The sequence below is a fragment of the Typopeltis vanoorti genome, chromosome 10 (genome assembly GCF_054136105.1).
Source record: "Typopeltis vanoorti isolate ZY-2024b chromosome 10, IOZ_Tvanoo_1.0, whole genome shotgun sequence".
Classification (NCBI taxonomy): Eukaryota; Metazoa; Arthropoda; class Arachnida; order Uropygi; family Thelyphonidae; genus Typopeltis; species Typopeltis vanoorti.
In genome coordinates this window covers 73,517,326-73,531,555 of record NC_143558.1, presented here as the reverse complement: position 1 = coordinate 73,531,555, position 14,230 = coordinate 73,517,326, and the positions used below count along the sequence as shown (strand labels likewise).

At 37.0% G+C, this 14,230-nt stretch overlaps 1 protein-coding gene across 1 annotated transcript in view; it reads left to right on the top strand.

Moving 5' to 3' along the window:
- The window catches only part of LOC150102509 (cilia- and flagella-associated protein 61-like), a 509,206-nt gene that overhangs the window by 321,393 nt on the left and 173,583 nt on the right, over positions 1–14,230 (top strand). The window contains exon 12 of the mRNA XM_090399377.1: positions 6,807–6,976. Within this exon, the coding sequence (XP_090255503.1) occupies positions 6,807–6,976 (170 nt within the window). The remainder of the gene's footprint in view (positions 1–6,806; positions 6,977–14,230) is intronic.

Sequence of the window (14,230 nt, the reverse complement as noted above, 5' to 3'; positions counted from 1 at the left end):
CCCATTGACACCATACAAATGTAGCGTATTGAATAGCTTCTCTCTTGGCACCTTGTCATATGTGTTTTTCCAGATCTACAAAACTTAATATATCTTTGTTATATTCCCACGATTTCTCAACTATTTGTCTTACCCCTGCAGAGATCACACTCGAAAAAATTGCAGCATGGGTTGCTTGTATCTGAGAGATACATTCATTACTATTGTAGTATGTGCTAAAATGCGATAAAACTTAAAGAAAAAACACTGCAAATATAATACATGATGGTTTATTTAGTTTCAGTTACAATCTAGAAATTATTGAACAAAGAAAGAAAGAAAAAAAACTAAACGAATACTATACTGACATCGGAGTTCGCAGTATCTCTCGGATACAATTTACTATCAAATATCACTTTCACTTTCGGACTCGAGTAACATTCGCTGAATCTCTTCAACATCTGATGGATTATCCAATCGATATATTTTGCCAGTCATTTTCAACGGTAAATAATAATAATAAAAAAAAAACTGAACCAACACCATACTGATACCAAAGGTCGCGGTATCTCTCAGATGCAATTTACTATGAAATATCACAAACCTTTACGTAACATGTGTTAAACCAAAACTGACTGCATAAACAGTGTGGAATATCACTCATAATATATTCATGACCTCCAAGCTATACACTGGATATGTGTAAGAATATTTATATAAACAATTTGCCAGTATCTGTCAGATCAGCTGCGACCTCTGCAGGGTTAAAGTGAAAATCTGATCCTGACAGCCTCTATTTGGCCTGAATCCAGCTTGTTCTTCACCAAGCTTTTCTTCCACAATTCTTCTCAACCGTTTCTCAAGTATACTGGGATAAATCTTGCCCAGAACACTCAGTAGGGAAATACCTCTGTAATTCTCACATTTAGTTTTATTTCCCTTTTTATATATGGGTACTATTACAGCTCTACTCCAATCATCAGGAATGCGTCTGTCTGGCCACGGCATTCTGAACTATGTAGTGCAGCCACTGTAAGACTCTTATACCACCATATTTCAGCATTTCTGGTCGAATATCATCTACTTCAGCTGCCTTTCCACATTTTCATCTTTTGATGACTTTTCTACTTCAAGTATGGATATGTATTCCTGATTCCATGCTTGTTGGGTATTTTTTTACCACTGTGTTGTCATAACTGCTTGTTTCATTTAGTAATTTTTTAAAGTAATTGCTCCATACATCGAGGATATCTTTTTTTCCAGTTTTCTTGTCACCTTTATTATCTCTAATTCCATTTACAGCACTCTTTCCTCCATTTCTGAGCTTTTTCAACAACTTCCAGAATATCTTGCCATCCTCTTCATATTTACTTTCTGTGTTCTTCCCAAATTCTTCCCATGACTTTTGTTTAGCTAGTTTTACACAGTGTGTAGCTTTCTTATATTTGTTCCTGTATTCTCTAGGACCACAAGCTGACTTATTTGCCGGGAACTTTTGATAAGCTTTCTCATTTTCTTCATGGCCTCTTTAACTTCCTGTGTCTGATTTTTCTATCCTTGCAGAATCTCACCACCTTCCTCTCTGGCTGACTCAATCTATGTTTTCTTCAGAATTTGCCACTGAATCTGCAAGGTTTCGTTCCTGTTCTCAAACTCTTTCATTTTCTCTTGAATAATATTTGCGTATGTTAATATACAGTTCACATTCCAGAGCTGCTCAACTTTTATTCGCTTTAAAACTTTCTTACATGTTCTTCTTTTCAATATGAAATTCAATTTTATCCTGCTCAAGACTAAATGGTGATCACTTCCAATTTCAAATCCTCTGTACACTCTAGTGTCCTGCACCAGAGAGAAAACATCACTATCAACAATAACATAGTCAATGAGACTTTTCTTATTCCTTGCCTCTTCACTCCATGTGAATTTGTGCACATTTTTATGTTGGAATATGGTGTTAGTAACAACCATTCCATGTCCTGAGCAGAAATCCAAGTATTTGCCATTATTGTTAACTTTGCTCTTTTCTCCAGTTTATCAAAATATTTTTGTATGTCCGACAATCATTTCCTACTCTGCTATTTAGACCCCCAAAAAGGACCAACTTTTCCTTTTTCATTGTGTCAGTTGCTTTCTCTAAAACCTCAAAAAATTCCTCCACTTCTACCTTAGTAGAACCTTCTACGGGACTATAAGCACAAATAAGTCTCATTGTCCAGTTTCCCCATTCTGATATTTGCCCACATCACTCTACTTAATATTGCCTGCCATTCAAAAAAGATGAGCCTCATATTTATTGTTCAGTACTATAGCTACACCTTCTTTTCCCTGATTGTCATTGCCTGAATATAACATCCAATTCCTCAATTAACCCCACTTCTTTACCATTCAGGCTTCTTATGTTGATAGTACCGATCTTGAACTCTGGTGATGTTGAGTTGGGGTGTGTTTCAGTATCTATTCCAATAACTGACTTTTCACTGGTTGCCATGGTTCTTCCATTGGGGTTCTTGTTTAACGATGCAATGCCCAGCCGTCATGAAATTCTGTCATGTTCTACCATCATTTAACATTGTAGTTTAAGCCAGTAAGAATACAATTTGGTCAGTTAAATCCCAAATTGCCAGCTCATCCTCATTCATTCAGTATCCAAGTAGATACCTAACAGGGTGCATGACAAGAAGGCGAGGTTTGGACATTAGGTCAGAAGCCCTGGTCAGTTCTTCACATTCCTTTAAGAGCTATATGGAGGTCTTCTCTCAGTTATACAGCTTTGACCCTTAAGCACCCCCCTCCCATTGACTAACTTATATGTATAAATCATATTTCTCTTCCTATTTATGAGGCTTTACAAATTACATTCTTTCAACCTGTCTTCATATTCCACATTCCAAAGACCAGTCACTACCTTGAATCTTCTCTGGACCCTTTTTAACATATCCTCATCACCTGAGAACCAGGTGACCAATGTTACATGATAATTCATATGAGGCCTGATCAAGGCCTTATACAATGGAATCATATTTTGACTTTCAGAATACAGCATATCGATGTTGTGAAATATCTTTTGCCTTCCTGCTTATCCTGAGTCCTTGCTATTGCTCCAAGCCATCTCCTAAGCTTTTCATAATCACCAGCCTTGTAATTCCACACATCTTTTTCTCGCAGAAGTCTTCATATGGCTAGCCATGAATCAGGTGATCCCTTCATGATCACTTACCACCTGGAGGGAAGTGCAAAACCCCACTCACAATCACATCTACTAATGAAATGATCAGATCTAAAACTCTCAATCCTCATGTGCCCTCCTTTACATACTGCCTAAGATAGTTGTCTTTCAGGAACTCAAAAAATTGATTTTCCTTATTCCCAAATGCTATCTCTTCATTCCAGATTATACTGCCATAATTAAAATCAATCATAATAATAATCACTATTCCCTTGTTCATTAACCCAAGTTGCTTATACTTTTCTTCATTACCATCCTCCACTTTGCTTGGCCTATAACACCATCTGGCTAAATATCTCTTCCTATCAACCTCCACCTCACACTATACTGACTCAGAACCGTTGCCACTATTGACATCTTGGTGTAAATCATGTGGCAATGGCAAATTATGTCTTCACTTTGTGCAGACATAATTTGCACTAAACTTAACTACACCCCGAACTTCCCAGGCTATCCCATTGTATTTCATTATATTGCATCCCATTATATTCTACTACCACCCTCGCATATTGGATCTTTATTCAAGAAAAACACAGTTTTGTTTTGTCTTAACCTCATCAAGTGTGCTCCTGATCATGATCAGGGGTGTACTTGAATACTATTTACTTTTGCTCACTCCTAGTTGTATTCATATTCTTCACACTTTCTCTGATACTTGCAGTTTCTTGGACTTTGTTATTATCATTCATAGCTATGATATGTCACCTTTCACACAATCTTCACTTCTGACATACTCTCTCTTTTTTATTTTGAAAATAGTTTTGGAATACTAATAATAAAAATTAAAAATGAAATTATACTTATGTAAGGAAAAAATAATATTTATTTATTGTAGAATTTTCAGCTAGGTTTGTAAGCACTCCTCATTCCTGTGTTTTTGAATTAATAATTATTTATTCTTTGAATTCTAATAGTTGTAGATGGAGCTATCTCCTCCTGCAGTTAGTAGCATATATTGTCACATGGTCACATTTTAAGTGTTGTTCCATTTTGCTTATCTCATGTGATCTCTGTGCATTGATAGTGACTAGGAAACCTAAAAGAAAATTCTGTAAGTAATAAATATCTTTTCCTTACGTAAGTGTCATTTTATATACCATATTGCCCAAAAAATTGCAATATTCAAAACTTTAGCTTCCAGGGCAAAACAAATTTCATCTTCAGGATAGCAAATGCATCTGGAACAAGATACTCTACTTACACTTTTTGAATAGGATGGTTACAGCAACAAAAAAAAAAAACCTCACTAAACTTCTGAAGAAAAGAACCCCCCCCCCTCATGACTATATATATATATATACCATATCCTTACCATATATCAACAGTGGGTTAAACAGATAAACCGGGCCTCACTCTTGAAACAACACAAAATCAGAACAGTTTACAAACCTCGGGAAAAAGTCTCCACTTTCTCAGACAAATTAAGGACCACCAGGATTCTCTCTCCTTCCCAGATGTCTACGGTATCCCTTATCAGTGTGGGATCCAGTATTTTGGACAAACAAGATGGATCACCATTACCGGAAGAAAATAATATAAAAAATATATTCAGTATGGAAAACCAAAAAGTGCACTAGCCCAACATGCCATAGATGAAGACCATTTCATGTTATTATTATTATTATATGATACCTCCAGGGAGTCCAAAGACTCATCGAGGGAAGGCACCTACTCTACAACTCTGTCTCCACCAACCACAACTACCTTCATCATCTACACCAATGGCATCTACTGCCGACCACCACCACTAGTATTTTCAAGACAATCACAAACATGCATGCCCACGGCAGGATTCAAACCCACAGCCTTTTGGCTGGAGAGCGAATATGCTAACCACTCAGCCAACCAGGCCGGCAAAAATCAGGTGGAAAAAAGTAAAGATACTACATAGATCCCTATTTAAATCACAGAGACTGTTCCTAGAAGTGACCCATGTGCTACAAAACCCATTGAACTGTAACAGAAATTATGGTGTAATTATGCATAAATTTTGCTGCACTCCCCTATCTGCCCTATCTACTGTAGAGAATGCCAACTGTTGCCTTCAGTGCATATGACTGTCCTTGTTCTGGAAGTCATTGTAATTCTAGTATTCATTAAGTGTGTATCCTAACACATGCCTTTGATAATGCTAGCTTGAACATTATTTTGTTCAAGTTGCAAGTACTTAATTTAGTTATTTAATTCCTGTGTCTACGTAGTTTATTCTAAAAATTTTCAACACGAAGTATCATTCCACTGAATTTTATTTGAATTGAATGAATGATATTTTCAATTGAATGATATTTTTTATTATTATGCCATCTGCTTACATTTCTATGTTTAGTTAAACTTTTGGAATACTGTTTCATGATTTGTGCTTTCCATCCACAAACTTCTGTCTCTTTCTCTCTCTCTCTCTCTCTCTCTTCTAATAAATATATTTCACATTCATTCCATCTAACAAAGCTATCATGCATGTCGAACCCTTTGGACATTGATGTCTTGGTGACCATTGCCATGATATGCTTCACTAATTATCAGCTACACACTATTATTTGTTCATAGATATAGCATAATGTGTATTACCCATCTACACAATTTTACATTTTCTTACATGTAGACTCAGCTGAGGATTAACAAAATTTTTATTATTTTTTTTTATTATTATTTCGTGGCATCTCCAAGGAGTCCAAAGACTCATTGAGGGAGAGCATCTACTCTACAACTCTGTCTCTACCACTTAATCCACCAACTACACCAGACCTCCACTACCATCATCATCATCCACACCAGCACCATCCAGTGTTCACCACCACCACTAGTATTTTTTGTCTATCAATTGTGTCTGTGCTGAAAGTTGATTTGTCTGTATGGGATGAAAAACCCAAGTTTCTGAGAGAAAAAAACCCTTCTACCTCCATATGAGATTGGCTAACTCGCCTTCAATTGAAAAAACCCATATAAAATTTCATCTTGTCATTACAAGAATCGAATTTAGGCCTTTTCCAATTGAAAGGTGCAACATACCGTCGTTCTTCCAGTTGCACTACAGAGGTGCAATTTCATCAGTGAATGAGTTCAAGAAAAAGGTATGATATGTATTGAATGGTTAATGTAGGCCTTCTGCAATCAACCTTTGAATCCATGGAGATGCCTGAGAAAATAATGATAATAATTAACCAGTTTCGACTTTGACCTTTAGCATTCTGCAAAGAGGAGACTTTAAAGTAGATTATTAATTTTTCATTATTTTTCTTTATGTTTGTTTAGATATATATAATTATTATTATTATTATTATTATTCAGGCCTCCATGGAGTCAAAAGATTCATCGTGGGAGATCGTTTTTATCTCTGCATGTCAGCGTCCTTCTCAGTATTGCAGCAATCCTCTGAGTTACCCTCACCACCTTTGCAATATGCTCCCTGAATTTCAGTTTTGAGATAATTAATATAACATTTCCATAATAATATTATTATTTTAGATTAATTATCTTCACATTTTATCCCAAAATTATTTATAAATAAATGCCATTTTTAATTAATGAAGTGATATGTTGTTATTTTTATATTCTAATAAAGATTATTTCTGATAACCTCCTTTGTTATTTTATACAGCTTTTTCTAATGCTGGCCTTGTATTTGATGGAAAATTAGTTATTAATAATCATTTTCAAACCAACGATAAGTATATTTATGCAGCAGGATCGTTCACCAAACCTCAAAGACGATATTATCCTAACCATTGGAATTATGGCCTCTGTAGTTCCAAAGAGATTGGCTCTCTGGTATGCACTTAATGAACTTTTATAATATAATAATAATCAAAATATGGTGTTTTCTGCTATTTATATATTTACATCAAAGAAGAAAATGATTCACCACAAAATGTGGTCAACTTATACCTATAGTGCTAGAGAACTAGATAATTTCTTTTAATATTGCATTGTTGCCAAGGGATTTTTCAGCAGTTTTTCATAGTAAGGTTCACTATAATATTTGTGACAGTTGACTGTGTGCTCTTTAATATTATTATATTCAGTAAGTTAATTTTAGCACTTACATGTTATAATTTGCTAATTTTTGATTGTCACTGCATGTCAAATAATTAACTATGTTGACAAATAATTGTGTTCACAATTTACCGTTCCCCTCTCCCTTTATTGTGCATGTGGTAAACAATATTAAATTCTCTTCTATATTCCCTTACTTGCTTTTATGACTTGTTGTGATAATTTTATTATCATCATCATCAGACCTCCATGTAATTGCAAGACTCACCATGGGAAGCTGTCACTGTTTAGCAGTATTGCACACAAAGAGTTTTGTGTGCAATATTGCAGATACCATTTCTTTAATGTATCCTTGTGCTTAACATTCCTATTTAAAATAATTATAATACCAGAGTAAAACTAATGTAAAATACTTTATTTGCATAGAATTTTCAACTAAGAATCATAAGTATTGTCAGTACAAGAACACAAAATAACAATTGAGCGTTAACAGACAATTATAAAAAGCACCACCTAAATATCTAATGTAAAGTAACTAAAAAGGTCAGTAAATTTCCTAACACTTATTTTTATTTTTATTTTTTTTAAGTTTTATATATTTAGACAAAATAAAATTAGGAAAGATTAGCTGATTTAAAAAGTACTATTTTCCCACAAAGGAGATACATGTGACCATCGGATCTGTTTAAGTTAGGAGAGTGAAGTCAAATTTTACTTTTCTTTATAAAGCTGTTCCAATAACTAGACATAGAGTTCCAATGAACTCTATGTCTAGTGTTAAGATAATTAGTGTTGATACTTACTTGCATTACAAGTCCAGACTGTTCAGACTTAAGGTATTTAATACAAGACTTGTGTGCTTCTATCTGAATAAAAGCAGATCTTCTTGTTTATCCGAAATAACCCACAAGAGCAAGGCATCTGGTACACCTGATAATTGAGAGGTGGAAGCTTATCCTTAGGAGAAGCAAGAAAGGTGATGATTTTTCTGATGAGGCAACGGGCAACAAAAATATTCAGTGGTTTTAAAACTTTCACTATGCATTCACTAATGCCTTGTAGATAAGGGATAGGAATGCGAGTTATTTCTTCTGTATTTGAAGTGGTAGAGAACCATAACTATTAAAAGATCTTTGGATGAAAGAATCCTTAAAACCATTAGATAAAAAGGTGGAATTAATATGTTGTAGGTCTTTCTGTAATAGTTCTTCATCATGTTTCTGTAAAATTTCTTTCTGTAATAGTTCTTCATCATGGGTTCATCATGCCCACTCCTGATAAGGAGTGGGCATGATGAACCCATGTTTTAATAGTTCCAGCTGTTTTGACTAGGATGGTGATGAGATTCAGCATGGATATAATGGCCTGTATGAGTCTTCTTCCAAAAAACTGAGAAATGTAGGCTACCATCTGGTTGATGAAGAATTAAAAGATCTAAAAAGGCTAACTGCTTATTTACCTCTTCTTCTAGGATGAATTGGATCCTGGGATGAAGTTTGTTTTCATTATTGAAACTCAACATTCCTAAATACTCAGTTTTAATTTACTCTTTTCTGGACTCATTTCAAAATTTTACATAGCAATTAATTATGTGCTCATGATTTCTGCTATGTATAGTAGAACAATAACCTCTTCAATCTCTACTTATCTGTGTTTGACTCCCATCTAGGACATGAGGAACCTTTATAATAACTTTATAACTGAAGATGAATTAGCTGCAGATAGCACAGCTTCCCCTCTCTCAGAAACTCGGATTTTTTATTTGCAAAATGAGCAAACCAGCTCCAGGTTTGATGTTCTTCTTCTCCCAGAAGAAGAACATCACATGCAATTAACAGATATAACACATTGGCCTCACAGCTTACTTGCTTCAGTTGTAATTCAAAATAACCCAAAATATTAGTGCCCTCCTCATTATGAAAAATCTGTTATGTTGTTCTCTTCTTGTTCATATGTGCAAAGTGCAACTTGTGTGCAAAGTGCAACTTAAATACAGAGTTGATAAGCAGTGATGTATCATTGACTGAGTGTGATAGTAGTGAAAATGTAACAAGAAGAATTAGTGCTCATCTGATAGCAAAGAGAGATACTGTGAGAGAACAATGAGTAGTAAGAAAGTTATAAAAAAGCAGGCAAGTGATCTGGTGAAAGATCTGGTGGCATGAAATATTCATTTAATATATCAAATATATCTTCTACAGGAGTTACCTGATTGTTATTTCCATCAATTAACATTGTTTTCCTGTAATAATTCTTATTACTGCTAGCTACAACTGAAAAGAACTCTGTGGAATTTTCCTCCTATTGATTGACTATATGCTTCTCACACTGTGCTATCTCTTTCCTAATCAAATGTTTCACATTTACTCTAAACTCATGTAGCTGATTACTGCCTCCTTACTACCTTCTTACATATATCTTGCTTACTTAATTTCACCCTTCACCCATTTGTGCACATTCCTATTTTATCTTCTTAATACCATAAGAATGAGAAATAAGGAAAGGAGATTTGGGCATTGACCAACAACTATAGTAATTAGTTCATTGACTTTGACAGAGTAGGTTATAGTTACTGAAATGAAATGTAAGGGTCACTGTATTTTGTAGACAGACAGAACTGCATGAAGTATTGATTATTGATGATAGCAGAAGAATTTGTTCTGCAACTAACGAGCTGGATTCAAATCCTACTGTGGGCATGGATGTTTGTGATTGTTTTTAGGCAGGAGATGAATTTCATTATCTGGTGTGAGACTACTTCTCCACTTATTGGAGACCTGAAGTGGCTTGTAAAAGGTCTGTGTTTAGATTCTAGAGCAGGATTTCTGGGCTGTATAAAAATTTTAAAAAATATGTAAAATAAGAATACAAAAAAAAAAGAAAAGTAAAATCAATAAAAACAGAGAAAAAAACTCCTTAGCCTACTCACAGTACAATTGTACTATAGGTTTACAAATAAATCTTTTTGTAGTTTATTTTTTTGTTATTCCAAAACCTTAATAGTGTCCACTATCATCATCTGCAGTCCACCAAACCCCACCTACTCTTTTTAACAGAAACTCAAATCTCACCTTCTCCCAGCACTATCCATTTCAAACTTCCAAACTATGCACTATTTAACTCCTTTCGACCCAAAGGTAGCATCTGCGCATATATCTGCACTGACTTACCCTACCAGAGAGCATCTAACCTAGAATCGCCCAACTTTTACCTTCTTTGGTTGAAAATATCCCTCCTCCACTCAGTCAAATTCATCTGCTGTCTCTATTGCTCTCCTAATACCAACAACCACTCCGAGCTCTTTAATTTCCTCTTCTTAAAAGTTGATTTTCTCCAACCACACTCTCCTAATAGTGAAATCATCCTCCTAGGTGATTTTAATGTCCAACTCCAACTGGCTTTCCCCCTTCCTGTTGTACAGATCCTGCAAGCAGAGATGCTGAAACATTTGCCATCACTAATTACCTTAAACAAATTGTTCACAAGCTGACCAGAATACCAGATAACCTGAATCACTCCCCAAATACCCTAGATCTCTTCCTTACCAATGACCCTTTAAAATATACAATGAATGTAGTGAGCCCACTGGGTAATTCTGACCACAACCTAGTGCTCATCTCCTCTCCCATGCAACAATGCTTACACAGGAATAGTTGGGCATTATAACAGTGCCAAATGGGACAACCTCCGAGACTACTATGCTTCATTTCCATGGTTGAACTATTGTTTCCAGTCTTCCAATCCAAACATATGCACCGAACATATCACCCAAGTAATCCTCACTGGCATGAAGACATACATTCCCCACACTTCCCTGAACTGCCATCCCCTATCTAAACTCTGGTTCTCCAAAAGATGTGCCAAGGCAGTACGAATGAAAAATCAAGCATACCACAACTGTCTCAAATCAAGAACTCCATCCTCCTTCAGTGCCTATAATGAAGCCTGAAACAGATGCAAGAAAATTATCAATGATTCCAAAACAGAATTTGAACAGGCAAAAAGCAGGAAACTTGCAGCCTGTTCAACTGGCAGTCATGCCTTTTGGTCTCTTGCCAAAACAATTGGTCACAACTTTTGCCTTACGCTACCTCCCATCCCTATCATACCCAGCTGGCTCAATTGCAACATCACCCACAGAAGAAACTAATTTCCTAGCTTCACACTTTGCCTCCAATGAACACATAACTGACAATGGCAAATGCCCCCCCCCCCCCAGTCATTATTCCATCTGCTACATACAATGCTCTGTATCCTTTTGCCAGAAAGAGAAAAAAAACTTCAAAGAAAGCTCCTGGCCCTGATGGCATTCCTCCACAATTGGAGGAATAGGATAGGAGTCAGTTCTGCTGCACAGACCTTCAGGTCTGTGCAGCAGAACTGACTCCTATCCTATGCCGTCTGTAAATACTCTCTTACTCCACTGGTATATATCCCAAAACCTGGAAATTGTCCTATATTGAACCCATTCCTAAAAAGGGTGACAAATGGCTTCCATCAAACTACCGCCCTATCTCACTCACCTCAGGCTTATCTAAAGTGATGGATAAAACCATCAATTCTCAACTGCTACTCTACCTTGAAGGTATCCAGCTATTAAGCAACTACCAGTACGGATTCTGTCGATGCCAATCAACCGGTGGCCTGCTCTCATATATCACCCATCTCTGGACAAATGCTATGAAGAAATTTGGCAAATCCCAAGTAGTTGTACTTGATATCTCTAAAGCCTTTGACTGGGTCTGGCACAAAGGCTTATTAAGCAAACTTCCATCATTTGGACTGTCTCAGGACTTCTGCAGATGGATTGCAAGCTTTCTGTCTGGATACACACTATGTGTGATGGTAGACGGCTCCCTATCCTCTCACTTCCAACTAATGCTGGGGTCCCACAAGGTACAGTCCTCTCACCGACCCTCATCCTTCTTAACTGGTAATTAGTTTACGGAATTAGCAACGTAAATGAAGTATATTAATTAAAGGTAACTTTAATGAATCACTTCTATATTTCGGCAACGTCACGTTGCCATCTTCAGGAACATAAAGATATGGTATGTGCACGCAGGCACTAACACAAAGCAAATGAGGAAGAAAGCAAGAAACTAATATTGTTCCTAAAGTCCTAATGGTGCCCTCTTGCAGGCTAATTTGGTAGTCTTGGCTGTTGGGCTGAAGTTCTCATAATGTAAGTCTCCCAAATTTGGGGTAGTTTCATGCACCCAAATTTGTTGAGGTTAGGAATGTTTTTTAGAGCTGCTGAAGATTCTTTGAATAATCTTTCGTATTTAAACTTGCTGCGATGAATTATTTTTGTTTTTTTCCAACGAATTTTATGGTGGGTATCTAAGGCATGGTCTGCCAGCCCAGAGCGGCTGTACTGGTGAAACCGGATGTAGTCTTTGTGTTCTGAAATTCTGATATTAGTTGTTCTGCCCGTTTGGCCAAAGTAGGACAATTTGCAGCTGCAAGGGACCTGGTATACACCAGGTAGGTCTAGGGGAAGTGGTTGGTCTTTGGTAGAGCGGATAAGGGATGCCAACTTTTTATATTGTCTGTAACAGGAAGTAAGGTCATATTTTTTGAGGATATTGGTTATTTTCTCAGAGGTGCCCTGGATGTAGGGGATGGCGATCGACTTGGTGTAATCTTTATTGTGGAGGGGGGGGAGGGGTGTTGTGGTTTACTGGTTTTAGTATTTTTTGGATTTTTTTGAGGTTATAGCCATTGGCTAAGAAAGTGTTGAGGATGTGGTTTAGTTCAGTAGTCAGGGCCTTGTCATCTGAGCAGATTAATTTTGCCCTGTTATATAGTGTTTTTATAACCCCATATTGTTGTGAGGGGGGGGGGATTGCTGGTGAATGTATCGGCCAGTATGGGTGGGTTTTCTGTAAACAGAGAAAACCAAAGATCCATTAAGCTGGCGGGTGATTAAAGTGTCTAGGAAGGGGAGGGTGTTGTTTTCCTCTTTTTCTAAGGTGAAATGGACTCTGGGGTGTTGGTTGTTTAAGTGTGTTAGGAAGGAGTGGAGTGTGTCTGAGCCATGCGGCCAAATAGCAAACACATCATCCACATAACGAAGCCAAATAGTGGGTTTTTGTGGGGCGGAGTTTAAGGCTTTCTCTTCAAATGTCTCCATAAAGAAATTGGCCAAGGGTGGGGAAAGTGGTGAACCCATGGCTGTCCCCTCTATCTGTTTGTAGAACTTTCCTTGCCAAACGAAATAGCCTGAGTTCATTGTGAACTGAAATAGGGCTGAGATATCGGGAGGAAACTTGGCTTGGATGAGCTCAAGGGTTTCTTTGAGTGGGACATTAGTGAATAGGGAGGAGACATCAAAACTGACCATTATGTCAGTGTGTTGGAGTGTGAGGTTTTCTATACTGGCTTTAAAGTAGGCTGAGTTTTTTATGTGTGATGGTGTGTTGCCAGTGTAGTGTGTGAGCGTTTTGGCTAATTTATATGTGGGGGAATCAATGCCATCCACTATGGGACGCAATGGTACATTTTGTTTATGTATTTTTGGGAGTCCATATAATCGGGGGGGTCTAGAGTTATAAGGTTTAAGTTTGTTGGTGACTTCCACAGGCCAAGAAGTGACTTTCTTAAGGAGTCTGTGGAGAGTTCTAATCTGAGAGCTGGTCGGATTGTATTCAATGGGGAGGTAAGTAGTACGGTCTAGTACTAAAGCATTTAGCTTACCTTTGTAGTCTTTTTGATTGAGCACCACAGTGCCTTAAACTCCGCCCCACAAAAACCCACTATTTGGCTTCGTTATGTGGATGATGTGTTTGCTATTTGGCCACATGGCTCAGACACACTCCACTCCTTCCTAACACACTTAAACAACCAACACCCCAGAGTCCATTTCACCTTAGAAAAAGAGGAAAACAACACCCTTCCCTTCCTAGACACTTTAATCACCCGCCAGCTTAATGGATCTTTGGTTTTCTCTGTTTACAGAAAACCCACCCATACTGGCCGATACATTCACCAGCAATCTCCCCCCTCACAACAATATGGGGTTATAAT